The 21,677-nt window shown below is 43.1% G+C and overlaps 1 protein-coding gene across 1 annotated transcript in view; it reads left to right on the forward strand.

The window, feature by feature from the left end:
• The window catches only part of tbc1d20 (TBC1 domain family, member 20), a 32,364-nt gene extending 12,527 nt beyond the window's left edge, over nucleotides 1–19,837 (forward strand). The window contains exons 5-8 of the mRNA XM_080533568.1: nucleotides 2,982–3,083; nucleotides 7,029–7,170; nucleotides 17,431–17,615; nucleotides 18,168–19,837. Of these exons, the coding sequence (XP_080389694.1) occupies nucleotides 2,982–3,083; nucleotides 7,029–7,170; nucleotides 17,431–17,615; nucleotides 18,168–18,441 (703 nt within the window). The 3' untranslated portion in view covers nucleotides 18,442–19,837. The remainder of the gene's footprint in view (nucleotides 1–2,981; nucleotides 3,084–7,028; nucleotides 7,171–17,430; nucleotides 17,616–18,167) is intronic.
• Nucleotides 19,838–21,677: the final 1,840 nt, after the last annotated feature.

Genomic DNA, 21,677 nt, shown 5'->3' on the forward strand with positions numbered 1-21,677 from the left:
TATCTAAAAAGCACTACGGTTTTCTTATTTTATCGGATTAAAGTAGCAAAGACCAGAAATTCCCATTGACCGCCAGTCAAACTTCTAAACTTCTATCACCCAAAAAGGGGCGTGGACATTACGGGAGGGGAAAGTACCCGGATGCGTTGCTCTGATGAATGGCAGACGCATAGAGGCAATATACAACAGCCGCCAATGAGGTATCTACGAGTCTACATCTATGCTTCTTTTCCCAAAAAAGGGGCGGGGGCATGACGCGTGGACAAAATACCTGGATGTGTTGTTCTGAATACCCAACTGTTTAATCATATGCATCGAGAAATTGTATAAAATTATTATATAACTTACATTTCTAATAAATTAGTCTACAATCTAATCATGACCTCAATCTTACATTCAGGAAAGTAGGCTTCCATACTGAAAACTATTGCATTAGTATTCCCAAAGGTGTGTTGTTCCCCATATTCTGCAAACAAACTCAAATACAATCATCATGTCTACTCACTGTTGCCTTCAGGTGCTGCCAAAAACTGTAGGCCACAGAAAGGACAAAACATGGCAGCCTTGAAGACAGGCATTGATATGGTTTATTATTTAATATTAACACAATTTTAGTATTAACATTAATACTAACACAATTATAGTATGGAACCCCAGCCAGGCTGATAACCCTCCGTCGCGGGAGGGGAGAGTGCCTCAGTCGGCTGTGAATTCCCAATAAAGAATCCCTCCACTGCACAAGCTTCTACGAACCCTTCGTAGGGTGTAGGGCATAGAATGAGCCCTTCGGTTTGAAATACAGCACATGTTATCTGCAGACATAAATAAGAAATATAATATGTACCTTTTATGTCGCCTCTTCACTCCACAACCTCTTCAGAACTGCTTTTCGGAACTTCTTCAAAAACACGTCTCCGGTCCGTTCCACTTATCGTTCCCCCCCAGAACACTTCCGTTGTGAGAACACTTCCGTTGTGTTGTGAACTGAATTGCAGCGTTTTCTACACTTCCGTTGTGTTGTGAGAACACTTCCGTTGTGTTGTGAACTGAATTGCAGCGTTTTCTTGTTGCATGTGTTGTCGGGGGTTGGAGCGTTTTCTTGTTGCATGTGTTGTCGGGGGTTGTAGCGTTTTCTTGTTGCATGTGTTGTCGGGGGTTGTAGCGTTTTCTTGTTGCATATTATTGCCTATTAATGCTTGTACTTTACTCAATATCATTTGTTATATTTTTTTATTCTCACTGATTATTTTGGTGAAAAATGTCCAAAAAAATGTTTAAAAAGTGTCAAAAATTGGCGGACCCCCTGCAGTACCTCTGCGGACCCCCGGTTGAAGACCACTGCCATAGAGGGTTAATATCAACTGTGAGAACTAAAATACATGACTACTTCCTACTGACCTGATCGCCCCTCCTCTCCTAGGCCTAGCTAGCATTGTGCTTTATTATACGGCAGGGAAATAGACTCCTGGGGGACAACAACAAACAAAATAATTGTTGTTCTTTACCACAAAGGTTCTCCTGAATGTATGTAAAAAATACTTCGCAAAGTGCAAACAAAAATGTTGCAGACATGAAAACCGTACAAAAAAAAGCATGTCACCGTGGACATATGCCAAATCAAGATAACAAAACAAAACAAAAAAATCAAGAAAGTAACCAAGTTATTGTCCAAACAAGCATTAAATCAAGAGTTTGTTCTGAAGAGATCGCACACGCTGTGTGCAATCAGAGCCAATGTCCATGAACACATTTTGGGTTATGGTTAGCACAAATCCACAATGTTGTCCCAACAACGAATTGCAATTTCAGTTTATTCACAATTGTATGTTTAGAACTTATTGGGGTCCATTCCATTCCTCTGATGTACATTTTTACGTTCACTCATAGTAATTTACATTTTCCTGTCTGAACAATTCAGAATACTACTGTACTCTACTGAATAAGGCGTAGTTGTTTTTTTTACAGTGCAGGTATAACACCTACCTACTAGTTAACCAGAACGAGAGAGACCGTTTCACTACTTGACTGGCCACCGAAGTTTAATTTGATGGCAAAGTAGTGAGGTTGGTGGTGTTAGCAGCACGCATGCCCTGTCTGTACTGCTTTGTTTATAAAATATCCTCTCTGAACGTACCGAGCAGAAAGAGAGATGTGTGCGGCACAGGTGACCTTGTACTGATATTTCATGATCATTTTTGTGTCGCTTCAATGTCTCTCTGTTACTTTTACTGAAGGAAACATCATGTTTTTTTCCGTATTGTTGACCTCGGAACAGTTTTATCAGCATTCATGAATCGCATATGGTGCCTTTAAACGCTGTGGTGCAGAAGCTCCCGCAAAAGCCTTGCTTTTAATTGGGGTCAAGGAACAGGGGACAAAGCCATTTTGAAAAGACATTAACATCCTCTCACTGGCACAGCACCAGAATATCTGAAAGACCTTTTGCTAGCATATCAGCCCAATAGAGCTCTCAGGTCTTCTGACGCTGGTTTTCTCTGTGTACCACATGTACAAATGAAGAGATTTGGTGAGGCTATATTCTCATTTTATGCACCCAAATTGTGGAATGCACTGCCAGTTTACATTAGGGATGCAACCTCATTATGTTCAAGTCAAGACTAAAAACCCATCTTTTTAATATTGCCTTTAAATGAAAAAAATATTAAATTATGATTATATAATGATTGGAGCACTTTCAGCTGCAACGTTTGCAGGAAAAGCGCTATACAAATAAAAAGTTATTATTATTATATTATTAGTATCCGTTTATAGTACCTAACGGCGCCCCCTGTGGGTTTGTAGTGATCGTAGTGCACCGTTTTAATTCACTGCAAATTATTGGTGAAATGAGGCATCTAGAAGTGTTCCTAGTGGAGACAGAAACACAGACAGCTGAGCACAGCGCTACTGAAGTCATTCCTGAGATTGTTGTTGACTCTCTTACCTGTTTGAAATTGTTGTTCTTTTTTCTTCTTTCCCAGGGATTTTATGGACCCCACCATGGACAACACCAAACACATCCTGAACTATCTGATGCCCATCATCGAGAGGGTGAACCCCGAGGTGCACGACTTCATGCAGCAGTAAGCATCCCTTTCTGTCATATTATTATTATTATTATGTTATTACTATCATTATTTTTTATTATTATCTTGTTGTATGTATTATTATTATTATTATTATTATTATTATTGTTATTATCATCATCATTATCATTATTACTATCATTATTTGTATTATTATTATTATTACTATCATCATTTTTTATTTGTATTATTATTATTATTCTTATTATTATTATTATTCTTATTATTATTATCATATTGAGACAGTAGCCTCTTTTTCAAATGAGCCCTGGCCAAGAAAAGCAGCACTTCAAGATAATAATGATTCATGGTACAGGACATCGTTTCACACAGTCGTGTTGCGTTAAAGGGGTGGTTAACTATTTGTACACCTATACATACTGTATATAGTATATGTTATTATATCTGTGCTATTGTTAATTTCTCCAGAACGTGCATATCTGGATTATTGAGCTTCCATCCCCTGGTTAGCCTGGTTGATGGAGTGGGATCACAACAGGGCAGCAGCTTAGTCAATGGTGAACCATACCTTTAAAAGCACGTCCCTCATTACATTGTGTGTGTTCAAGGTTTGAGGCAGGTGGTTGGTTGCGTTGACAACACGTCCCCTGTGACATCAGCAGCTTGTACATTATTGTGCTACATTGGAGCGAGCCGGTCCGCGCTCTGAGAAATGTAAAGCAGAGAGACTCAGCCTGGGATGCCTTCCTGTTTGCACTCGCAAGTCTAACAAACGCATCGCTTTAGACGGTGAGGGTTATGGTTTAGTTGACTAGTAGGAGTGTTACAAGGTACATGGTTAGGGTTTAGTTGACTAGTAGGAGTGTTACAAGGTACATGGTTAGGGTTTAGTTGACTAGTAGGAGTGTTACAAGGTAAATGGTTAGTGTTTACAGTGTTTCCTCCAGGATTTTTCACATTAGTGGCGGAGCGGTTGTCTTTCGCGCGCACGCGCATAAAACGCGCACTGGCGCTCAAAACAAAGACGTAGTTTCACCAAAAACTAGAGAGTGGCAACAATTATAATTTCTTAAATAGCGGTTAAGTCATTAAAGCCGAGCAGGTGATTTTATATAGAAGGTGATCAAATACCAATATATCCTACAGCTGCAGCGGAACTTTTATTTTTATGTTCGTCCCTTTCTAGCTCTCAATTTTTTGCGTGTTCCAAATATGATTAAACAGTACGCCACAATGAACTGGTGATACATCCAAATATATACATACCAATAACAGTAAACAGTAGAGAGGCCAGTAAACTCACGTCAGTGAGTTCCAAGCACATCCAAAAGTGGGAAAGCTTAACCACGATCAACATCCAACGACAGCACGGCAAAAAATAAGTTATTGGTCCCTCAAAAAGGAAAAATAGGATGTCCTCACGTTGAAACACATCTCACCACATGGATTCAGACAGTCCACTTTGATTCAGGCTGCGCAGAAAGGCAGCGAGTTATTATGACCGGAGAACAGAAAAAAAGCAGATTGAAGCTAGATTTAGGCCGCTTCCAGACCAACATTTCTCTTTTAGCCCGTCTATGAATAGTTCGAAGCTAGGTGCTTGCACGTTAGGTGCGAGAATGCTCGGTTAACCCATTAGCGGGAACATTATTTGTTTCACAAAATAGGCTGATTTAATTGACCATGAACATCAGAGACATGCATTACGAATGTTCATTTAAAATACTGGTATAAGAACATGAACCAGAGAACAGCAGTAAATGCAATAACCCACAGTCGTCGCTGATGATGTTGCATTTTCGATTAGGATACGGGATTAAAGGCACCGGCGTGTGTCCCGCTAAATTCGGACCAATCACAAAACTGTTTTGAAAGCGCGTCGCCTTGCGCCGCGCGCCTGTTGAGAGCGATTCAGTCGATTGAAGTGCGAACACAAACGACGAGGTTAATTGCAACATTGTAACATATTGTAAATAACTACACCCTAAATCGTAACGAAATGTTGGTCTGGAAGCGGCCTAAATCTAGCTTCAATCTGCTTTTTTTCTGTTCTCCGGTCATAATAACTCGCTGCCTTTCTGCGCAGCCTGAATCAAAGTGGACTGTCTGAATCAATTAGTGGCGGAGGAAATTCATTTGTGGCGGCCCGCCACGAATAAATGCATATAGAGGAAACACTGGTTTAGTTGACTAGTAGGTAGGGCTGTGTTCAAAAAATCGATTTCCCGATTCTAAATCGTTCTTCATTGAATGAGCGATTATCAATTCATAAATCCCGAGATCGATCTTTCATGCATTTTCCTGCTTGCAGCTTCAACCCGCAACGAGATCTCGTGGCCAGATCTCACGCTACAATAATTTATCATATCTCACGCAACGAGAGGTCTCAATACTGTAAAATCTAAAAACATGGTGATGGCAGGGACACTCAAGTCACCACCAGGCTTAAAGGCAGATGTCTGGGTGCATTTTGGATGTACAAATTATGACGATAGAGATGAGCAGGACAAAAGCAAAGCCATATGCAAGCTGTGCGCAGTGGAGGTTAAATTTAGTGGAAACACCACAAATCTACGGAACCACTTATTGAGGCATCACCCTGACGTGAAACATGGAAAAGCGGATCTGAAACAAGCCTCGCTGATAAAGACGTTTGGTTGCAAATTACAATCAAATTCTCTGCGTGCCCAACAAATAACCGAGGCTGTAGCAATTTTTATTTGCAAGGATATACGCCCGTACAGCGTTGTCGAAAATGCTGGCTTTCTCGTCAGTGTACTAGAACCACGGTACGTGTTACCGACACGCAAACAGTTGAGTGAAGTGACAGTCCCAGACATGTCCGCGCAGGTGAAACGTGACATCGCAACTTCACTTCAGCCAGCAGAGAGTTGCCATAACGTGTGACAGCTGGACATCCAGAGCAATGGACTCGTACCTGACAATCACTTGCCACTTTATCAGCGAGGCTTGTTTCGGATCCGCTTTTCCATGTTTCACGTCAGGGTGATGCCTCAATAAATGGTTCCGTAGATTTGTGGTGTTTACACGAACTTATTGTTACTGTATACTACAGTATTTTAATAATCATTGATTTTCCAATTATGTTTATTCCTGAATAAAATCCAAAAAGTGAGAAAGCAGTAATGAAGGGCTTTAGTTTCATGGACATTATGGTTTACAATGTGTTTTTTTGTTCCCCAAAATACCCTCATCTATTGCACTATTTTCGTTTGAGTTTTGCACATTTTTATTTTGTATACATATATATTATGCAAATAAGCTATTTGAGACAGTCCTGAGGGATATGTGATGTCTTGTTTACCGATAGGCTATGTTTGTAGCCCCTTTATTTACACTGGCTGCAGTAAAGCACGTTAAAAAGCACTTTTTGTAGTGTCTGATTTAGCAAAATGTTGGTCAATGATGTTCATTTATGTTCCAATAAGAAGTACATTCATGTAACTGCTTTGGAGTCAATTCTTAATGTAAACATGTATATGTTTAACAATGCTACATGTTATAGGGTTCCTTGAACCATTTATAGCATTAGTTCTGAGAATCTCTTCATATTCAAGGAAAATTTATATTGTAACTAAATCGAATCGGAATCGAATCGAATCGGGAGCTGTGAATCGGAATCGAATCGTTTTGGGAAATCAGTGGCAATACCCAGCCCTACTAGTAGGAGTGTTACAAGGTCCATGGTTAGGGTCAAGGTTAGGGTTTAGTTGACTAGTAGGAGTGATACAAGGTCCATGGTTAGGGTCAAGGTTAGGGTTTAGTTGACTAGTAGGAGTGTTACAAGGTCCATGGTTAGGGTCAAGGTTAGGGTTTAGTTGACTAGTAGGAGTGTTACAAGGTCCATGGTTAGGGTTAGGGTTTAGTTGACTAGTAGGAGTGTTACAAGGTCCATGGTTAGGGTCAAGGTTAGGGTTTAGTTGAGTAGGAGTGTTCCACTAAACACACCTGTGTCCCCAGGGCGGAGGTGGGGACCATCTTTGCTCTCAGCTGGCTCATCACCTGGTTCGGCCACGTCCTGTCAGACTTCCGCCATGTTGTGCGGTTGTACGACTTCTTCCTGGCGTGCCATCCCCTCATGCCCATCTACTTTGCTGCTGTGGTGAGTCTACCCCCAATCAACCGTGAGGGGTCATTTGACCCCTGTGAGTAAAATAAATGTTTATGTCTTTTACATTTACATTTTTGGCATTTAGCAGACGTCTTATTCCAAAGCGACTTACAATCAATACATTTGAATACTAAGCATGTGAATCAGCAATCCACCATTCGTTGCAGGAAGAGTAATCTAGCTCGGGCCCGGGGCCACTGATAGAAGGAAAAACCTTCTCCCTATCGCCTTCTACTAAAACTTTTTTTTTTTTTTTTTTTTTTTTACTGGAGAAACTGAGAAACAGTACAAGGGGGGCAATAGACGTTCTTAGGGACACAGTAGAGGGGAAAGCGGGTGTCTTTAGGAGACGTTGTGGTGAGGGTCAGAAGATTTCTCAGATTTCTCAGGATTTCTCAAGATGTAACCTGAAGAGATGGGTCTTCAGTCTACGACGGAAGATGGGTAGTGACTCTGCCGTTCTGACAGCCGTGGGGAGCTCATTCCACCAGCGGGGAGCCAGTGTTGTGAAGAGACGTGATCGGGCAGCCCGACTGCTGTGTAGAGGAGGTGGGGCCAGTCGGCCAGCCGAGGTGGAGGAGCGGAGTGAGCGGGCAGGGGTTTGGTGGGTTACCATTTCCTTCAGGTAGGCAGGGGCTGTCCCTTTAGCTGCCTGGTAAGCAAGCACCAGGGTCTTGAATCTGATGCGAGCTGCTATCGGGAGCCAGTGCAGGGTGCGAAGGAGAGGGGTGACATGCGAGTATTTGGGGAGGTTGAATACCAGCCGGGTAGCAGCATTCTGGATGAGCTGCAGAGGTCTAATGGCTGAAGCGGGGAGCCCAGCCAGGAGTACATTGCAGTAATCCAGGCGGGAGATGACCAGTGCCTGGGTCAAGAGTTGCGCTGCCTCTCTGGTAAGGAATGGTCGTATCCTTCTGATGTTGTAGAGCAGAGGTTGTAGAGGACGAATCTGCAGGAGCGAGCCGTTGCTGCAATGTTCTCCACACAGGATAGTCGGTTATCCAGGATCACTCCAAGGTTCTTGGCTGTCAGGGAGGGGGTTACAGTAGAGTTCTCCACTGTGATGGAGAAGTCTTGGAGAGGGCAGGCTTTCCCGGGGATGAAGAGGAGCTCGGTCTTAAGATTGAGCTTGAGATGGTGGTCAGCCATCCAAGTTGAAATGTCAGCGAGACATGCTGAGATACGGGTTGCCACGTGTACATTAGACGGGGGGAAGGACAGGAAGAGTTGAGTGTCATCTGCGTAGCTGTGGTAGGAGAGCCCATGTGAAGAGATTACCGAGCCAAGAGACTTGGTGTAGAGGGAGAAAAGTAGGGGCCCTAGGACAGAACCCTGGGGTACTCCAGTGGAGAGGGTTCGCGGAGAAGATAGCGATTCTCTCCAGGTCACCTGGTAGGAGCGGCCCGCCAGGTAGGAAGAAAACCAGGAGTGTGCTGTGCCAGAGATGCCCAGGTCTGAGAGGATGGAGAGAAGGATCTGGTGATTGACTGTGTCGAAGGCAGCAGACAGGTCAAGGAGGATGAGAACAGAGGAGAGGGAGGAAGCTTGGGCAGAGTGGAGGGCTTCCGTGACAGCAAGGAGAGCAGTCTCAGTGGAATGCCCAGCCTTGAAGCCGGATTGGTGGGGGTCTAAGTGATCCATCTTCCGGAGATAGTCAGTCAGTTGTTTAGATGCCGCGCGTTCAAGGGTTTTGGAAGGGAAGGAGAGAAGGGATACAGGTCTGTAATTGTGGGCAGATGATGGGTCAAGGGTAGGTTTCTTGAGGAGAGTCTTGACTCTGGCTATTTTGAAGGCCGCTGGGACAGATCCTGGTGATAGGGAGGAGTTGATTAGGGTGGTAAGGTAAGGAAGGATGTCGGGGGAAATGGATTGGAGAAGGGGGGAGGGGATGGGATCAAGAGGGCATGTGGTTGCCCGCTTTGATGTGATAAGTGTGAGAATCTCATCGGGGGAGAGGGGGGGAAAAGATGACAATCCAGAGACCGAGTGTCGAGGAGAGAGTTTGGAAGGGGTGTTAGCATTGTTAGTGGGAGGAGGGAGAGGTGGGGGGGGAAAAGGTGCTGCTGATGTCGTCCACCTTTTTTTCAAAGTAGGTGACAAAGTCATCGGCGGACAGGGAGGAAGGGGGAGGGGGAGGAGGTGGATTAAGGAGTGAAGAGAAAGTGGAGAACAGTTTTCTAGGATTAGAGGCAGAAGAATGTATTTTGGAATGATAGTAGGATGCTTTAGCAGCTGATGCCGAGGAGGCGTAGTTGGCAAGGAGAGAGTGATAGAGGTTAAGGTCATCAGAAAGGCCAGTTTTTCTCCATTTCCTCTCAGCTGCTCTGAGCTCTAGTCTGCAAGCATGTAGCGTTTCAGAGAGCCAGGGAGCTCGAGGAGAGGATCGAGCTGGCTTCAAGGTTAGTGGACAGAGGGTGTCGAAGGATGAGGTGAGAGCGGACAGGAGGGTTGAGGATGCCGCATCAGTGGATAGAAGGGAGAAGGATTCGACAGAGGGTAGGGAGGATAGGACAGAAGAAGAGAGGGTGCTGGGGGACAGGGTACGTAGGTTACGACGAGAGGGTCTTAAGTGGTTAGAGGTAGGGGTGTAACGGATCACGGAAATTCCGTGATCCGTTCGGATCGCCCTCCACGGTTCGGAACGCATGTGTACCGCGGATCAATTGCAAAATGTTAACAAATAATAATATTGCTTAATATCTCTTGTAAATCACAATGTAGAGTTGCCATGAAAAGATAGACGCGACAGTTGCGGCCTTTGTTTTACTCTAAAGCGCAATGATAGGTTGATAATGCGAAAGAAAAAGAATCTGTTGTTTGCTCACTACACGTGAAGCTGGGAATCCACAACAACAAGGCTGCGTTCGTAAATCCGCTCTGGAATCTGATCAGCTTTCAAGGAACGCCTCTTTTCAATCAAATTACTTGGTCGCTTTATGACGTCGGACCCAGTGTGCGCTCCGGTGCTCTCAAAGCGAATTTACGAACGCGGAGAACAACTCGAAATGCCTCCCTCGTCATTTAAATCCCATGTATGGGAGCACTTTGGCTTCTCTGTCAACTATGACGGGAGGCACGAAAAAGGTAGCTCGACAACTTCTGATAATGTAGGCATGTTTTTCATACCATGTTCAAAATAAGGGTTCACTTTATTATTTAGTTAAAAGTGGCATAAAACATGTTTATTCATCTGCTTTAAAGAGCCCAGTGACTCACTGCTGCAACCAGGCGCCTCCTCCCTCTCTCCTATCATTTAAATTGAGTGTACAGTATAATTATGTAATGTTTGAGTGTAGAATATGTTATATATATTATATATATATGTATATATATATGTATGTATATATATATATATATATATTACCAGTTTTGACATCTTGTTGTTGGTTTTTGTCACATAGTAAAAGTGGTGTTTTTACAGAATTCAAGGAAAAAGCAGTTTTTATAAAAACAAAAATGTTTTGTGTTGATCCGAAAAATGATCCGATCCGTGACTCAAAAACCGTGATCCGATCCGTGAGTTAGGTGATCCGTTACACCCCTAGTTTGAGGCTGAGAGGGAAGAGGAAGTTTTGAGGGGAAGGGAGAAGGATATAAAGTGGTGATCAGAAACTGGAAGAGGGGTAACGGTAAGGTTGGAAGTGTGGGAAGATCTGGTGAAGACAAGGTCGAGCTGATTGCCTGCCTTATGAGTCGGAGGAGAGGGGGACAGGGTAAGGCCGAAGGAGAGGAGAAGGTCAAGTACTCCAGATGAGAGAAGCTTCTCAGATTGGAAAAAAAAGTCAATGTCTTTGCACTCGATCAAATTTCAGGACCCTCCTTTCATGACTTTTCCTAGATATGTGCGTTCTACCACCCAGTATCCTTACATTTTCAAAATCACATCAGGATAAGCTAGTATAAAGCTATTTAGTTTTTCTGTGTAGGAAGCAGGCTAATTTACAAGCGGCCAACTAGTGGTCGTTGTGTGTAAATAGCAGCGTGAGCATTGAAAAAGATTGAAACGGCACGGCTGTTCTAGTGTTAACCCTGGACTAGCAATCGTGGCGCCTCGGCATTAGAACGATCGAAGTAGGCGGAAGTCAGGTAAACTATAATAGCTGTCTAATCAATGCAAGTCAATTAAGAACATTACCGTATTTTCCGCACTATAAGGCGCACCGGATTATAAGGCGCACCTTCAATGAATGGCCTATTTTAGAAATGTTTTCATATATAGGGCGCACCGGATTATAAGGCGCACTGTCGTTTTTGTTTTTTTTGACTGGGGTTGCGTTATGCATCCACTAGATGGAGCTGTGCTAAAGGGAATGTCAACAACACAGTCAGATAAAGTCAAACTTTATTAAGCGTTCTGACAACTCCGTTCACTCCCATGGTAACGTTGTTCAAACGTTAATGTGCATATTAACAATATTAACAATATTAACAATAACATATTAACAATATTAACAATATCTCCCAGCCTTGTTCACTCTTCTCCCAAACGTGGAGGGGAACTTTTCCCTGATTCAGTAAACACGTAGTAAAAGAAACAGTCTGATAGTATTGTCGTTAGGTATACTGTGTCGTCGGAAACGTATCTACTGCCATCGATAATGTTCTCTCTTCTCTTGGGGTTCATAACAACGTAATGATCAGAGTGATCTTAAGTTCAAAATCTAAAGCCTATGATACACGGGCAACTGTGAAGAAAAGGACAGGATGTTATCCTCCGTCTCGTCAGGTTCTCCTCCTTCATTTAAGATGTCTTTGTCTTTGTAGACCTCAAGCTTCACATTCCAAAGGCATGGGTGTTCTACAATGACATGGAGACAGAGGGATGAGATGTTCATTAATTCAATTCAGTCAAACATTCAAACTTTATTTCAGTAAACACGTAGTAAAAGAAACAGTCTGATACCACTAAATCAAACGTTAGTGCATAACTCAACATTGTTCAGTTATGTATAACACGTAAAGCTCACTTTTTCAGTTCATTCCTCGTCCACGAATCCCTTGAATTATTCTTCTTCAGTGTCCGAATTGAACAGTTGGGTGAGTACGGCATCCATTCAGAGCACATGATAGCATAACAATAGCATAGCATTCGCGGAGATTCCAAGATGGCGGCCGTCGTTTACTGATTACCGTAATGCTGCAAGCGGTGCGGCTTTGTAGTTTACCAGTCGTACTGAAACATTTTATTATTATTAAAATATATATATATTGGTCATGTAATTTTTACATTTTGATCCATATATAAGGCGCTCCGGATTATAAGGCGCACTGTCGTTATTTTAAAAAAAAATTGGCTTTTAAGTGCGCCTTATAGTGCGGAAAATACGGTAGTTTTCCCATTACTTTTGGTGCCCTGAAATAGGAGGACCATGGAAAAAATAACGTGTTGTCATTTCTGAATGGTGAAACCCTACATTATACAAAAATAACTTGAAATAAAAGCTGACAATCGCTACTTCAATAAGAGATTGGGATTGTTTGATTTCAACCAAACCGTATAGAGCGAAAAGAAGACATACACCTCGTTCCAAATTATTATGCAAATTATATTTTTCTCAGATTTTCCTAAATAGTCGATGCAAATGACAATCAGTATAATTTTCAAGTCATCAACCGTTAGAGTATAATTCACATTTTATTGAACAAACCTCCCAATGATAACAGTATTTTATTTATTTATAAAAAACTCTAAATGCACTGTTCCAAATTATTATGCACAACAGAGTTTCAAAACATTTTATAGGTTATAAAGAACTAAAAATGGTAATTTGATGAATTTAGGGTTAGGAAGTCATATTATTTATATACTATTTCAAACAAAAACATCTTAACAGGTCAAGTTACATGTTAACATAGGACCCCTTCTTTGATATCACCTTCACAATTCTTGCATCCATTGAACTTGTGAGTTTTTGGACAGTTTCTGCTTGAATTTCTTTGCAGGATGCCAGAATAGCCTCCCAGAGCTGCTGTTTTGATGTGAACTGCCTCCCACCCTCATATATATTTTGCTTGAGGATGCTCCAAAGGTTCTCAATAGGGTTGAGGTCAGGGGAAAATGGGGGCCACACCATGAGTTTCTCTCCTTTTATGCCTATAGCAGCCAATGACACAGAGGTATTCTTTGCAGCATGACATGGTGCATTGTCATGCATGAAGATGATTTTGCTACGGAAGGCACGGTTCTTCTTTTTGTACCACGGAAGAAAGTGGTCAGTCAGAAACTCTACATACTTTGCCGAGGTCATTTTCACACCTTCAGGGACCTTAAAAGGGCCTACCAGCTCTCTCCCCATGATTCCGGCCCAAAACATGACTCTGCCACCTCCTTGCTGACGTCGCAGCCTTGTTGGGACATGGTGGCCATCCACCAACCATCCACTACTCCATCCATCTGGACCATCCAGGGTTGCACGGCACTCATCAGTAAACAAGACTGTTTGGAAATTAGTCTTCATGTATTTCTGAGCCCACTGTCATGCTGCAAAGAATACCTCTGTGTCATTGGCTGCTATAGGCATAAAAGGAGAGAAACTCATGGCGTGGCCCCCATTTTCCCCTGACCTCAACCCTATTGAGAACCTTTGGAGCATCCTCAAGCAAAATATATATGAGGGTGGGAGGCAGTTCACATCAAAACAGCAGCTCTGGGAGGCTATTCTGGCATCCTGCAAAGAAATTCAAGCAGAAACTGTCCAAAAACTCACAAGTTCAATGGATGCAAGAATTGTGAAGGTGATATCAAAGAAGGGGTCCTATGTTAACATGTAACTTGACCTGTTAAGATGTTTTGTTTGAAATAGCTTTTGATTTCAGTAAATATTACCTCCTAATATGACCTCCTAACCCTAAATTCATCAAATTACCATTTTTTGTTCTTTACAACCTATAAAATGTTTTGAAACTCTGTTGTGCATAATAATTTGGAACAGTGCATTTTGAGTTTTTTATTTAAAAAAAAAAATACTGTTATCATTGGGAGGTTTGTTCAATAAAATTTGAATTATACTCTAACGGTTGATGACTTGAAAATTATACTGATTGTCATTTGCATCGACTATTTAGGAAAATCAGAGAAAAATATAATTTGCATAATAATTTGGAACGAAGTGTATATGCGCCACTGTCCTTACCCAGGCCACTGTACATCCTGTTGATGATGTGTTTGATCTGAACATCCTGTTGATGATGTGTTTGATCTGAACATCCTGTTGATGATGTGTTTGGCAACTGTTTTCAGGGTTCCCATGGGTCCTTGAAATCCTTGAAAGTTTGTGAATTTGAGCAAAACTTTTTTTGAAAATAGACATGGGTCATTGAAAGTGCTTGAATTCCCCTCTCTCTCTCAAAAAAAAATCTATATATTAAAAATGTTTTTACTTAGCTCGTCAACTAGTAAATACGTTTCTGTACTGCTTGCTTAACTTTACACATATTTCACAATATATTGTTTTGCTGTGATGTGGTAGAGAAGGCAAGAGACCGTCTAGTGTTCAACCATTCAAGCCTCTCTTTTTAATTGTTGTCTGTGAGCGGATAGTTCCTATTATATAAATTCTCATCTAGATCTGTCTCAAACTATGCCGTGTTGGGTCCTTGAATTTGAGGGAATTGAGTCTTGAAAGTCCTTGAAAGGTGCTTGAATTGGATGTTTCAGAAGGTCTGGGAACCCTGTGTTTTGTACGGCTTTGGAAGCTGTGCCAGCGTACCAATGCATGTGCATTAGAAATGTGGTTATTATGATTGGACAAGTAAGCCGAATGAGCGTTTACATGCCTATCAAACGGTTTATGGGGCGGCAGGTAGCCTAGAGGTTAGAGAGGCAGGTAGCCTAGAGGTTAGAGAGGCAGGTAGTCTAGAGGTTAGAGAGGCAGGTAGCCTAGAGGTTAGAGAGGCCGGTAGCCTAGAGGTTAGAGAGGCAGGTAGCCTAGAGGTTAGAGAGGCCGGCTAGCAATTGGATGGTCTCTGGTTCGATCCCTGCCTCAGGAGGGAACTGCTTGTGACTGGAGGGTTGCTGGCATCATATCTAAGCTGCCTACCACTGCCGTTGTGCCCTGGAGCAAGGCACTTAACCCCTAATTGCTCCAGGGGTGCTAACCAGTGGCGGCTGGCCGATAGAGGGCGCTGGGGCGCCGCCCCCACCTTCACTTCCTAGTTGCGATTTGTAAAAGTTTTAAAAAATAAATAAACATTGTTTATTCACAAAATGCGGCTGATATTCTGTCGGCGCCTATCAGCATTCATTAAAAATCCTCCAATACAATAAACATTTTATCTGTGTGTGTGTAAAATTCACTGTTAAAATACATAGGGGGAGGAGTCGGGTCGCCGATCGAATGCAAGTCTATCGCAGGCCAAATACTTTTCGCTTACACGTGAGCTGTAGCAGCGCTCCAATTGGCTGTCTCTATTTCTCGGCCGGGGCGCAAAAAGTTGCGTCCTGAATATCCGGTTGTAATAGCAGACAATGCATTATGCTGAGGACTTCCGACTTCCGGGCTTCCGGACTGCTCTCCTAACAAATTAAGTTGTTTACAATGTAAGGAGGATTTATTTCTGTAAACAAATTGAACAAATGGATTAGAAGGAGGCATCTTTTGTTCCCAACTTGAGGATATTGCAACTGGACCTATTACCGAAGTCAAACTTCGTTTGTGGTCGCAATCTCCGCACCGGCTGTTAGGCTGCTACTGTTGGTGTTTTGCGAAGCCAGAATACACAAACTCGACCTGAAGGTAAGAGAGTCAGCTAAGATAAAAGCTACTTCAAACATTTAGTAAAATCGTCAGCATGGTACGTTTTCTAATGTCGTCTTTTCGCTTGTTTGTTTATGTATTCACCCAGCACACGCACACACACACACACACACACACGCACACACACACACTCACACTCACACACTCACTAGAGGGGATGAAGAGGTCTGTACAGGGGGGTAGAGGGGATGAAGAGGTCTGTACAGGGGGGTAGAGGGGATGAAGAGGTCTGTACAGGGGGTAGAGGGGATGAAGAGGTCTGTACAGGGGGTAGAGGGAATGAAGAGGTCTGTAGAGGTGGGTAGAGGGGATGGAGAGGTCTGTACAGGGGGGTAGAGGGGATGAAGAGGTCTGTACAGGGGGTAGAGGGGATGGAGAGGTCTGTAGAGGTGGGTAGAGGGGATGAAGAGGTCTGTACAGGGGGGTAGAGGGGATGAAGAGATCTGTACAGGGGGTAGAGGGGATGAAGAGGTCTGTACAGGGGGGTAGATGGGATGGAGAGGTCTGTAGAGGTGGGTAGAGGGGATGAAGAGGTCTGTAGAGGTGGGTAGAGGGGATGAAGAGGTCTGTACAGGGGGGTAGAGGGGATGAAGAGGTCTGTACAGGGGGGTAGAGGGGATGGCGAGGTCTGTACAGGGGGGTAGAGCTATTCTCATGCTAAAATCGACTGTAAATCCAGATTTTAAAGTTGATATTCTTCCCCGTGGAGCATGCCCCCATAACCTGTGCCCCACCCAAAATGTTTAGCACCAGCCGCCACTGGTGCTAACTATGGCTGACCCTGTGCCTAGAGCAAAAAAATACATTTTGTTGTACTCTGCAATGACAAAACGTTTGAATCTAATCTAATCAAAGGTATAACCCAGCCCTTCCTAGAATGGTCACTCAACTATTTTTAGTGTTTACATGAGGGTGTTTTATTCAGTTTATTTAGTACTACAACAGTGATCATAGGGTTGTCATCATTAACTCCCCAACTGCCAAAGAATTCCAGAAGACTCGCCACCTAAGATGCCAAGTGTTTCATGTCGAGGTCACCCAGGGCGCACTCTAGAATGTTGACCTTTTTGGGTTAGACTTAAAAAAGTCACCCTTGGCACTGAATGAGTTCAACTGGAAACCGGGGGGGGTATGTTTTGAAGCTGAGGTGGGGGTGTGTTTCAGATCGTGCTGGACTTTGGGGGGTGTTTTGAAGCTGAGGTGAGGGGGTGTTTCAGATCGTGCTGGACTGAGGGCGGTGTTTTGAAGCTGAGGTGGGGGTGTGTTTCAGATCGTGCTGGACTGAGGGGGGTGTTTTGAAGCTGAGGTGGGGGTGTGTTGGGTGTGTTTCAGATCGTGCTGGACTTTGGGGGGTGTTTGGAAGTTGACGTCGGGGTCTGTTTCAGATTGTGCTGGACTAGGGGGGGGGTGTTTTGAAGCTGATGTCGGGGTGTGTTTCAGATTGTGCTGGACTAGGGGGGGGATGTTTTGAAGCTGACGTCGGGGTGTGTTTCAGATCGTGCTGTACCGGGAGGACGAGGTGCTGGACTGTGAGTGTGACATGGCGTCTCTGCACCACCTGCTGTCCCAGATCCCCCAGGACCTGCCTTACGAGACGCTCATCAGCCGCGCCGGAGACCTCTTCGTCCAGTTCCCCCCATCTGAGATGGCCAGGGAGGCCGCCCAGCAGCACAGCCAACAGTAGGACCAACACATACACACACACACACACACACAATCAAACAAATGTCTTTCTTTTCTTTCTTTTTTTTATTTTTTATTTTTTATCTACCCCCAAGGGTAGACCCTCCTCTTGGAGAGCTACCTTCCTGCAGGTTTTCCCCAACTCTCTCTCTCTCTCTCTCTCTCTCTCTCTCTCTCTGTCTGTCTGTGTCTCTCTGTCTCTCTCTGTCTGTCTCTGTCTCTCTCTCTGTGTCTCTCTCTCTCTCACTCGCTCTCGTTCTTTCACCGATACCGAGGGCACTCTTATTCACGCACGCCGCTGTCCGGATCAACGAACGAGGCTCTTTTTCCCCCTCTCGACTTTGACCCCTCTCTCATTTCCCAAGATCGATCTAAACATTAGAACAACTTCTCGCACAAAATGACCAACGTTCCAACAGTCGATTCAACGGATCATAAACGGCTAATAATAAAACAGCCTTTTGTTTAGTTTGATTTTTTCCGTGAAATCTATTCTGAACTTAAGAGTCTTTAACACTGATTTCTCCCCCCTGTCTCCTCTCCCCCCAGGACCGCTGCCTCCACCTTTAAAGACTTTGAGCTGGCCTCGGCTCAGCAGAGGCCCGACGCTGTGCTGCGGAGGCGTCGTCGAGACAAGGCGGGGATGGAGGGTTCAGGGGGGGGCGCGGGGGTCATGGCGGTGGCCCGGCCCACCGCCGCCAGGCGGTTCGTGCGGCTGGCCGTCATGGGCCTAACCGTAGCCCTGGGAGCGGCCGCCCTGGCCGTGGTCAACACTGCCCTGGGGGGGTGGGCGCCCAAACTGGACCTCCACCTCTTCCCCTGAGAGAGAGAGAGAGAGAGAGACACAGAGAGAGACAGAGAGAGACAGAGAGAGAGAGAGGGAGAGACACTCGTAAAGGCTAGCTAGCACCGAGCCCCTACCTCCTAGCCTCTACCCTCCACTCCCTTGCCCCTACCTCCTAGTCCCTACCTCCTAGCCCCTACCTCCTAGCCCCTACCTCCTAGTCCCTACCCCCTAGTCCCTACCTCCTAGTCCCTACCTCCTAGCCCCTACCTCCTAGCCCCTACCCTCCACTCCCTAGCCTTTACCCTCTTAACCCCTAGATTCATCCCCTCAATAACTTCTCTCAAGCCTGTATCCCCTACCTACCAAGTTCCTGGGGGGTAGGAGGTAGGATTTAGGGGTTGATGGACACAAGGGTGGCCATTACAACAAGACGTCCATTGAAGGGTGAGAACACGATCAACCCCACCATGAAGAAATGTGAGACTTTACTGTTGATGTTGTCTTTAATTTATATACTTGTAAATAAAATAATATGAGGGTGATAAATGTCACGAAGATGACTCTGATGGCTTCTAGCGAAGATCTTCAGATACTACATCAAGACTGGTCACTGGGGTCTCCAGCATGGAGGCTCACTCAGATGTTGTCGGCGAATAGTTCCCACCCACCACAGATCAGGGTCAAGTTCAGTAAGCACATGAAAGAAAATGGAATTTTGAAATAAGAATGCTTTTAATTTTTCTGTACTCCAGTGAAACATGACCTGTTTTTGGAAGCCGCAGCTGTCGAATCACTTTCTATGCTGATACTGAGACCAAATACACAAGCTAAACCCTCTCTCTCTCTGTGTTTAGCACATAACTTTATCATCATTTTGTATAAAATTAATATATATAATTAATAATTATGTATAATTAAGGAATCCATTTTGGATGAGGTTTTCATTTGGCATGCCTCTAAGGTTAGCTGAGAACAGGCTAGTTTTCGGTTCTCAACTGTGGCACCAACAACACTCCCACTCAAACACCCCAGGAGCTCTGAGATGAGCCCAGGCCCTATACTGTTGTTGACCCTGTGCTAGAGTTGACCTCATGCCACAGTTGACCCCATGCCAATACAATTCCAATCTTCCAACATTCTCCCTCACAATGTGTTCATTTCAACAGTTCTCATCACACTCACCGAATGGCCTGGTCTTACATACCGCAAATGTGTATTTTTATTTTTATTTTCTACACATAATCTTTGCAATGTTGCTTGAGCTATTAACTACAGTTGCCATAGTTTGAATATTGGGAGGCGTTGGACATGTTTGTTCAAGGCAGAAGACACATACATCACACTGACAGGAATACTCAGTGGTGCCTACTTTGGATGTCAATCAAGAGATGAACTCCATTTGTATTATTTTCAATAGTTTTCCGTGCACTAAATAGCCTCGTTTGGTGTCATTTGACACTTAATGATTTTATCTGCATTTTATGTTCATTTCTGTCATGAGAATCATGTGAAAAATGTTCAAGATCTACTTAAATAAATTGTATAGGATGAGTGAACAGTTGTTTGCTGTGTTTCTGCCTAATGCTGTGAAACTCCTTGGTTTGGTTCTTGCAAGAGCAACACAGTTACTGTTGCTCAATCTTTCTTTAGATATTTATCTGATAGCATATTTATAATAATTTTTATTATTATAACTACTGTACTTAATCACTGATAAACGTAACAAGGCAACACTATAAGACAGAGAAGTGAAAGTAGTTTTTTTCCCTTTATTCACTGAAGTGTTGAAACTTAATAGATAAAACAACCTTACTGTAGATGAAAATATTAATAGGTTCAGTTAATGTACACAGTTGGTCAAAATGATGCGTAGTTAGCTTGTATACTTTTTCATCACTGCATTAAAGTCAACTGTCAATTCAGGAAGTAAATTGAATTCCAAACGAGAATGGAAAAATAAATTCAACTCTTCTAATTATTTAATTTGAATTACAGTCAAGCTAAATTGACTGAAATGCAATGTTATTGATCCCATATCTGATTAGTGTCAGTTCTATTTATCTATAGTAGTAATGCTTCTAAGACACGTCACATCTCTTCACTGGGCTGCTGAGGAGTTACATATTTTATATTTTCATGATATTTTCTCCTGAATATCTACATGGAAGATCATATCCATTCAGTGTGAGAAAGAATAAGTAGTTACCATGGCATATGCATAAGTATATGAATAAATAAACTAATAAAGCTACCTTTAATTTGCATGCTCCCAGCCATATTTACATGTACCCAGCCATATATCATAAAAAAGGGTTTGCGATGAGCAGGAAAGGTGGGCGTGGCTGTTTTTCCACCAAGGAGTGGTTTTAGTGCAAAATAAATGCTTGAAATCGATTCAGAATCATGAAAAGCCCCTAGTTTGACTTCTCGCAAGGTGAGACATGGCAGGCCAAATCATAGTTTTTTCATGCACTGGTCAATTTTGAGATTTTGGGCTATTTTGCTTCCACATGTCTTCTTTCACACTGGTGGAAAGAAGACGTCCAAAAAATACACATTTGGTGTTTATTTTACTATATTTTGTCTATGTGCGTCTGTATATTCTCCTAAATTCACCAATTATAAAGGCGTTTTCTCAAAATGAGGTTTTTCTCTTACTCAGAAATCTCCACTTCAGTAGCACTTACATATACCAAACTTTCCAGTTTTATTCTATATTCTATATCTTATATCTATATTCTTTTTTTTGTGCAATTTTCTTTTTATTCAACAATAAGAACAATAATACAACAATTCAACATCAACAAAAACAACAAAAGAAAAACATAAAAAGGAAGTGTTATCCCATGTATCATTTCCCAAAACCCTATTATTTTGTGGCAATTCCAGAATATATGGGCATGGTTAGCCTCAGATACCCCACAATTCCTCCAACATGACTTCCTTGTATCCGAATAGTTAGATATAGCCCTGACCTGCGTCCCTTTATATGCATCAATCATAACTTGTACCACCTCATTTACTTTTAGGGAGAGTTCCTGTCCAATCCGTTTCCCAAAGTAATCCCGCATCTGAAGATATTTGTAGAATTCCCTCCAATACAGGCCGTATGTAATTTTAAATTTTGCCATTTAGCAGACGCTTTTATCCAAAGCGACTTACAATTACGAATTACAGGGACATTCCCCCTGGAGTAACTGAGGGCTAAGTGCCTTACCCAAGGGCACACTAGTAGTGGTGTGGCTTCAGGCGGGATTTGAACTCACAACCTT

Source organism: Nansenia antarctica (assembly GCF_963989245.1).
Source record: "Nansenia antarctica genome assembly, chromosome: 6".
NCBI lineage: Eukaryota > Metazoa > Chordata > Actinopteri > Argentiniformes > Microstomatidae > Nansenia > Nansenia antarctica.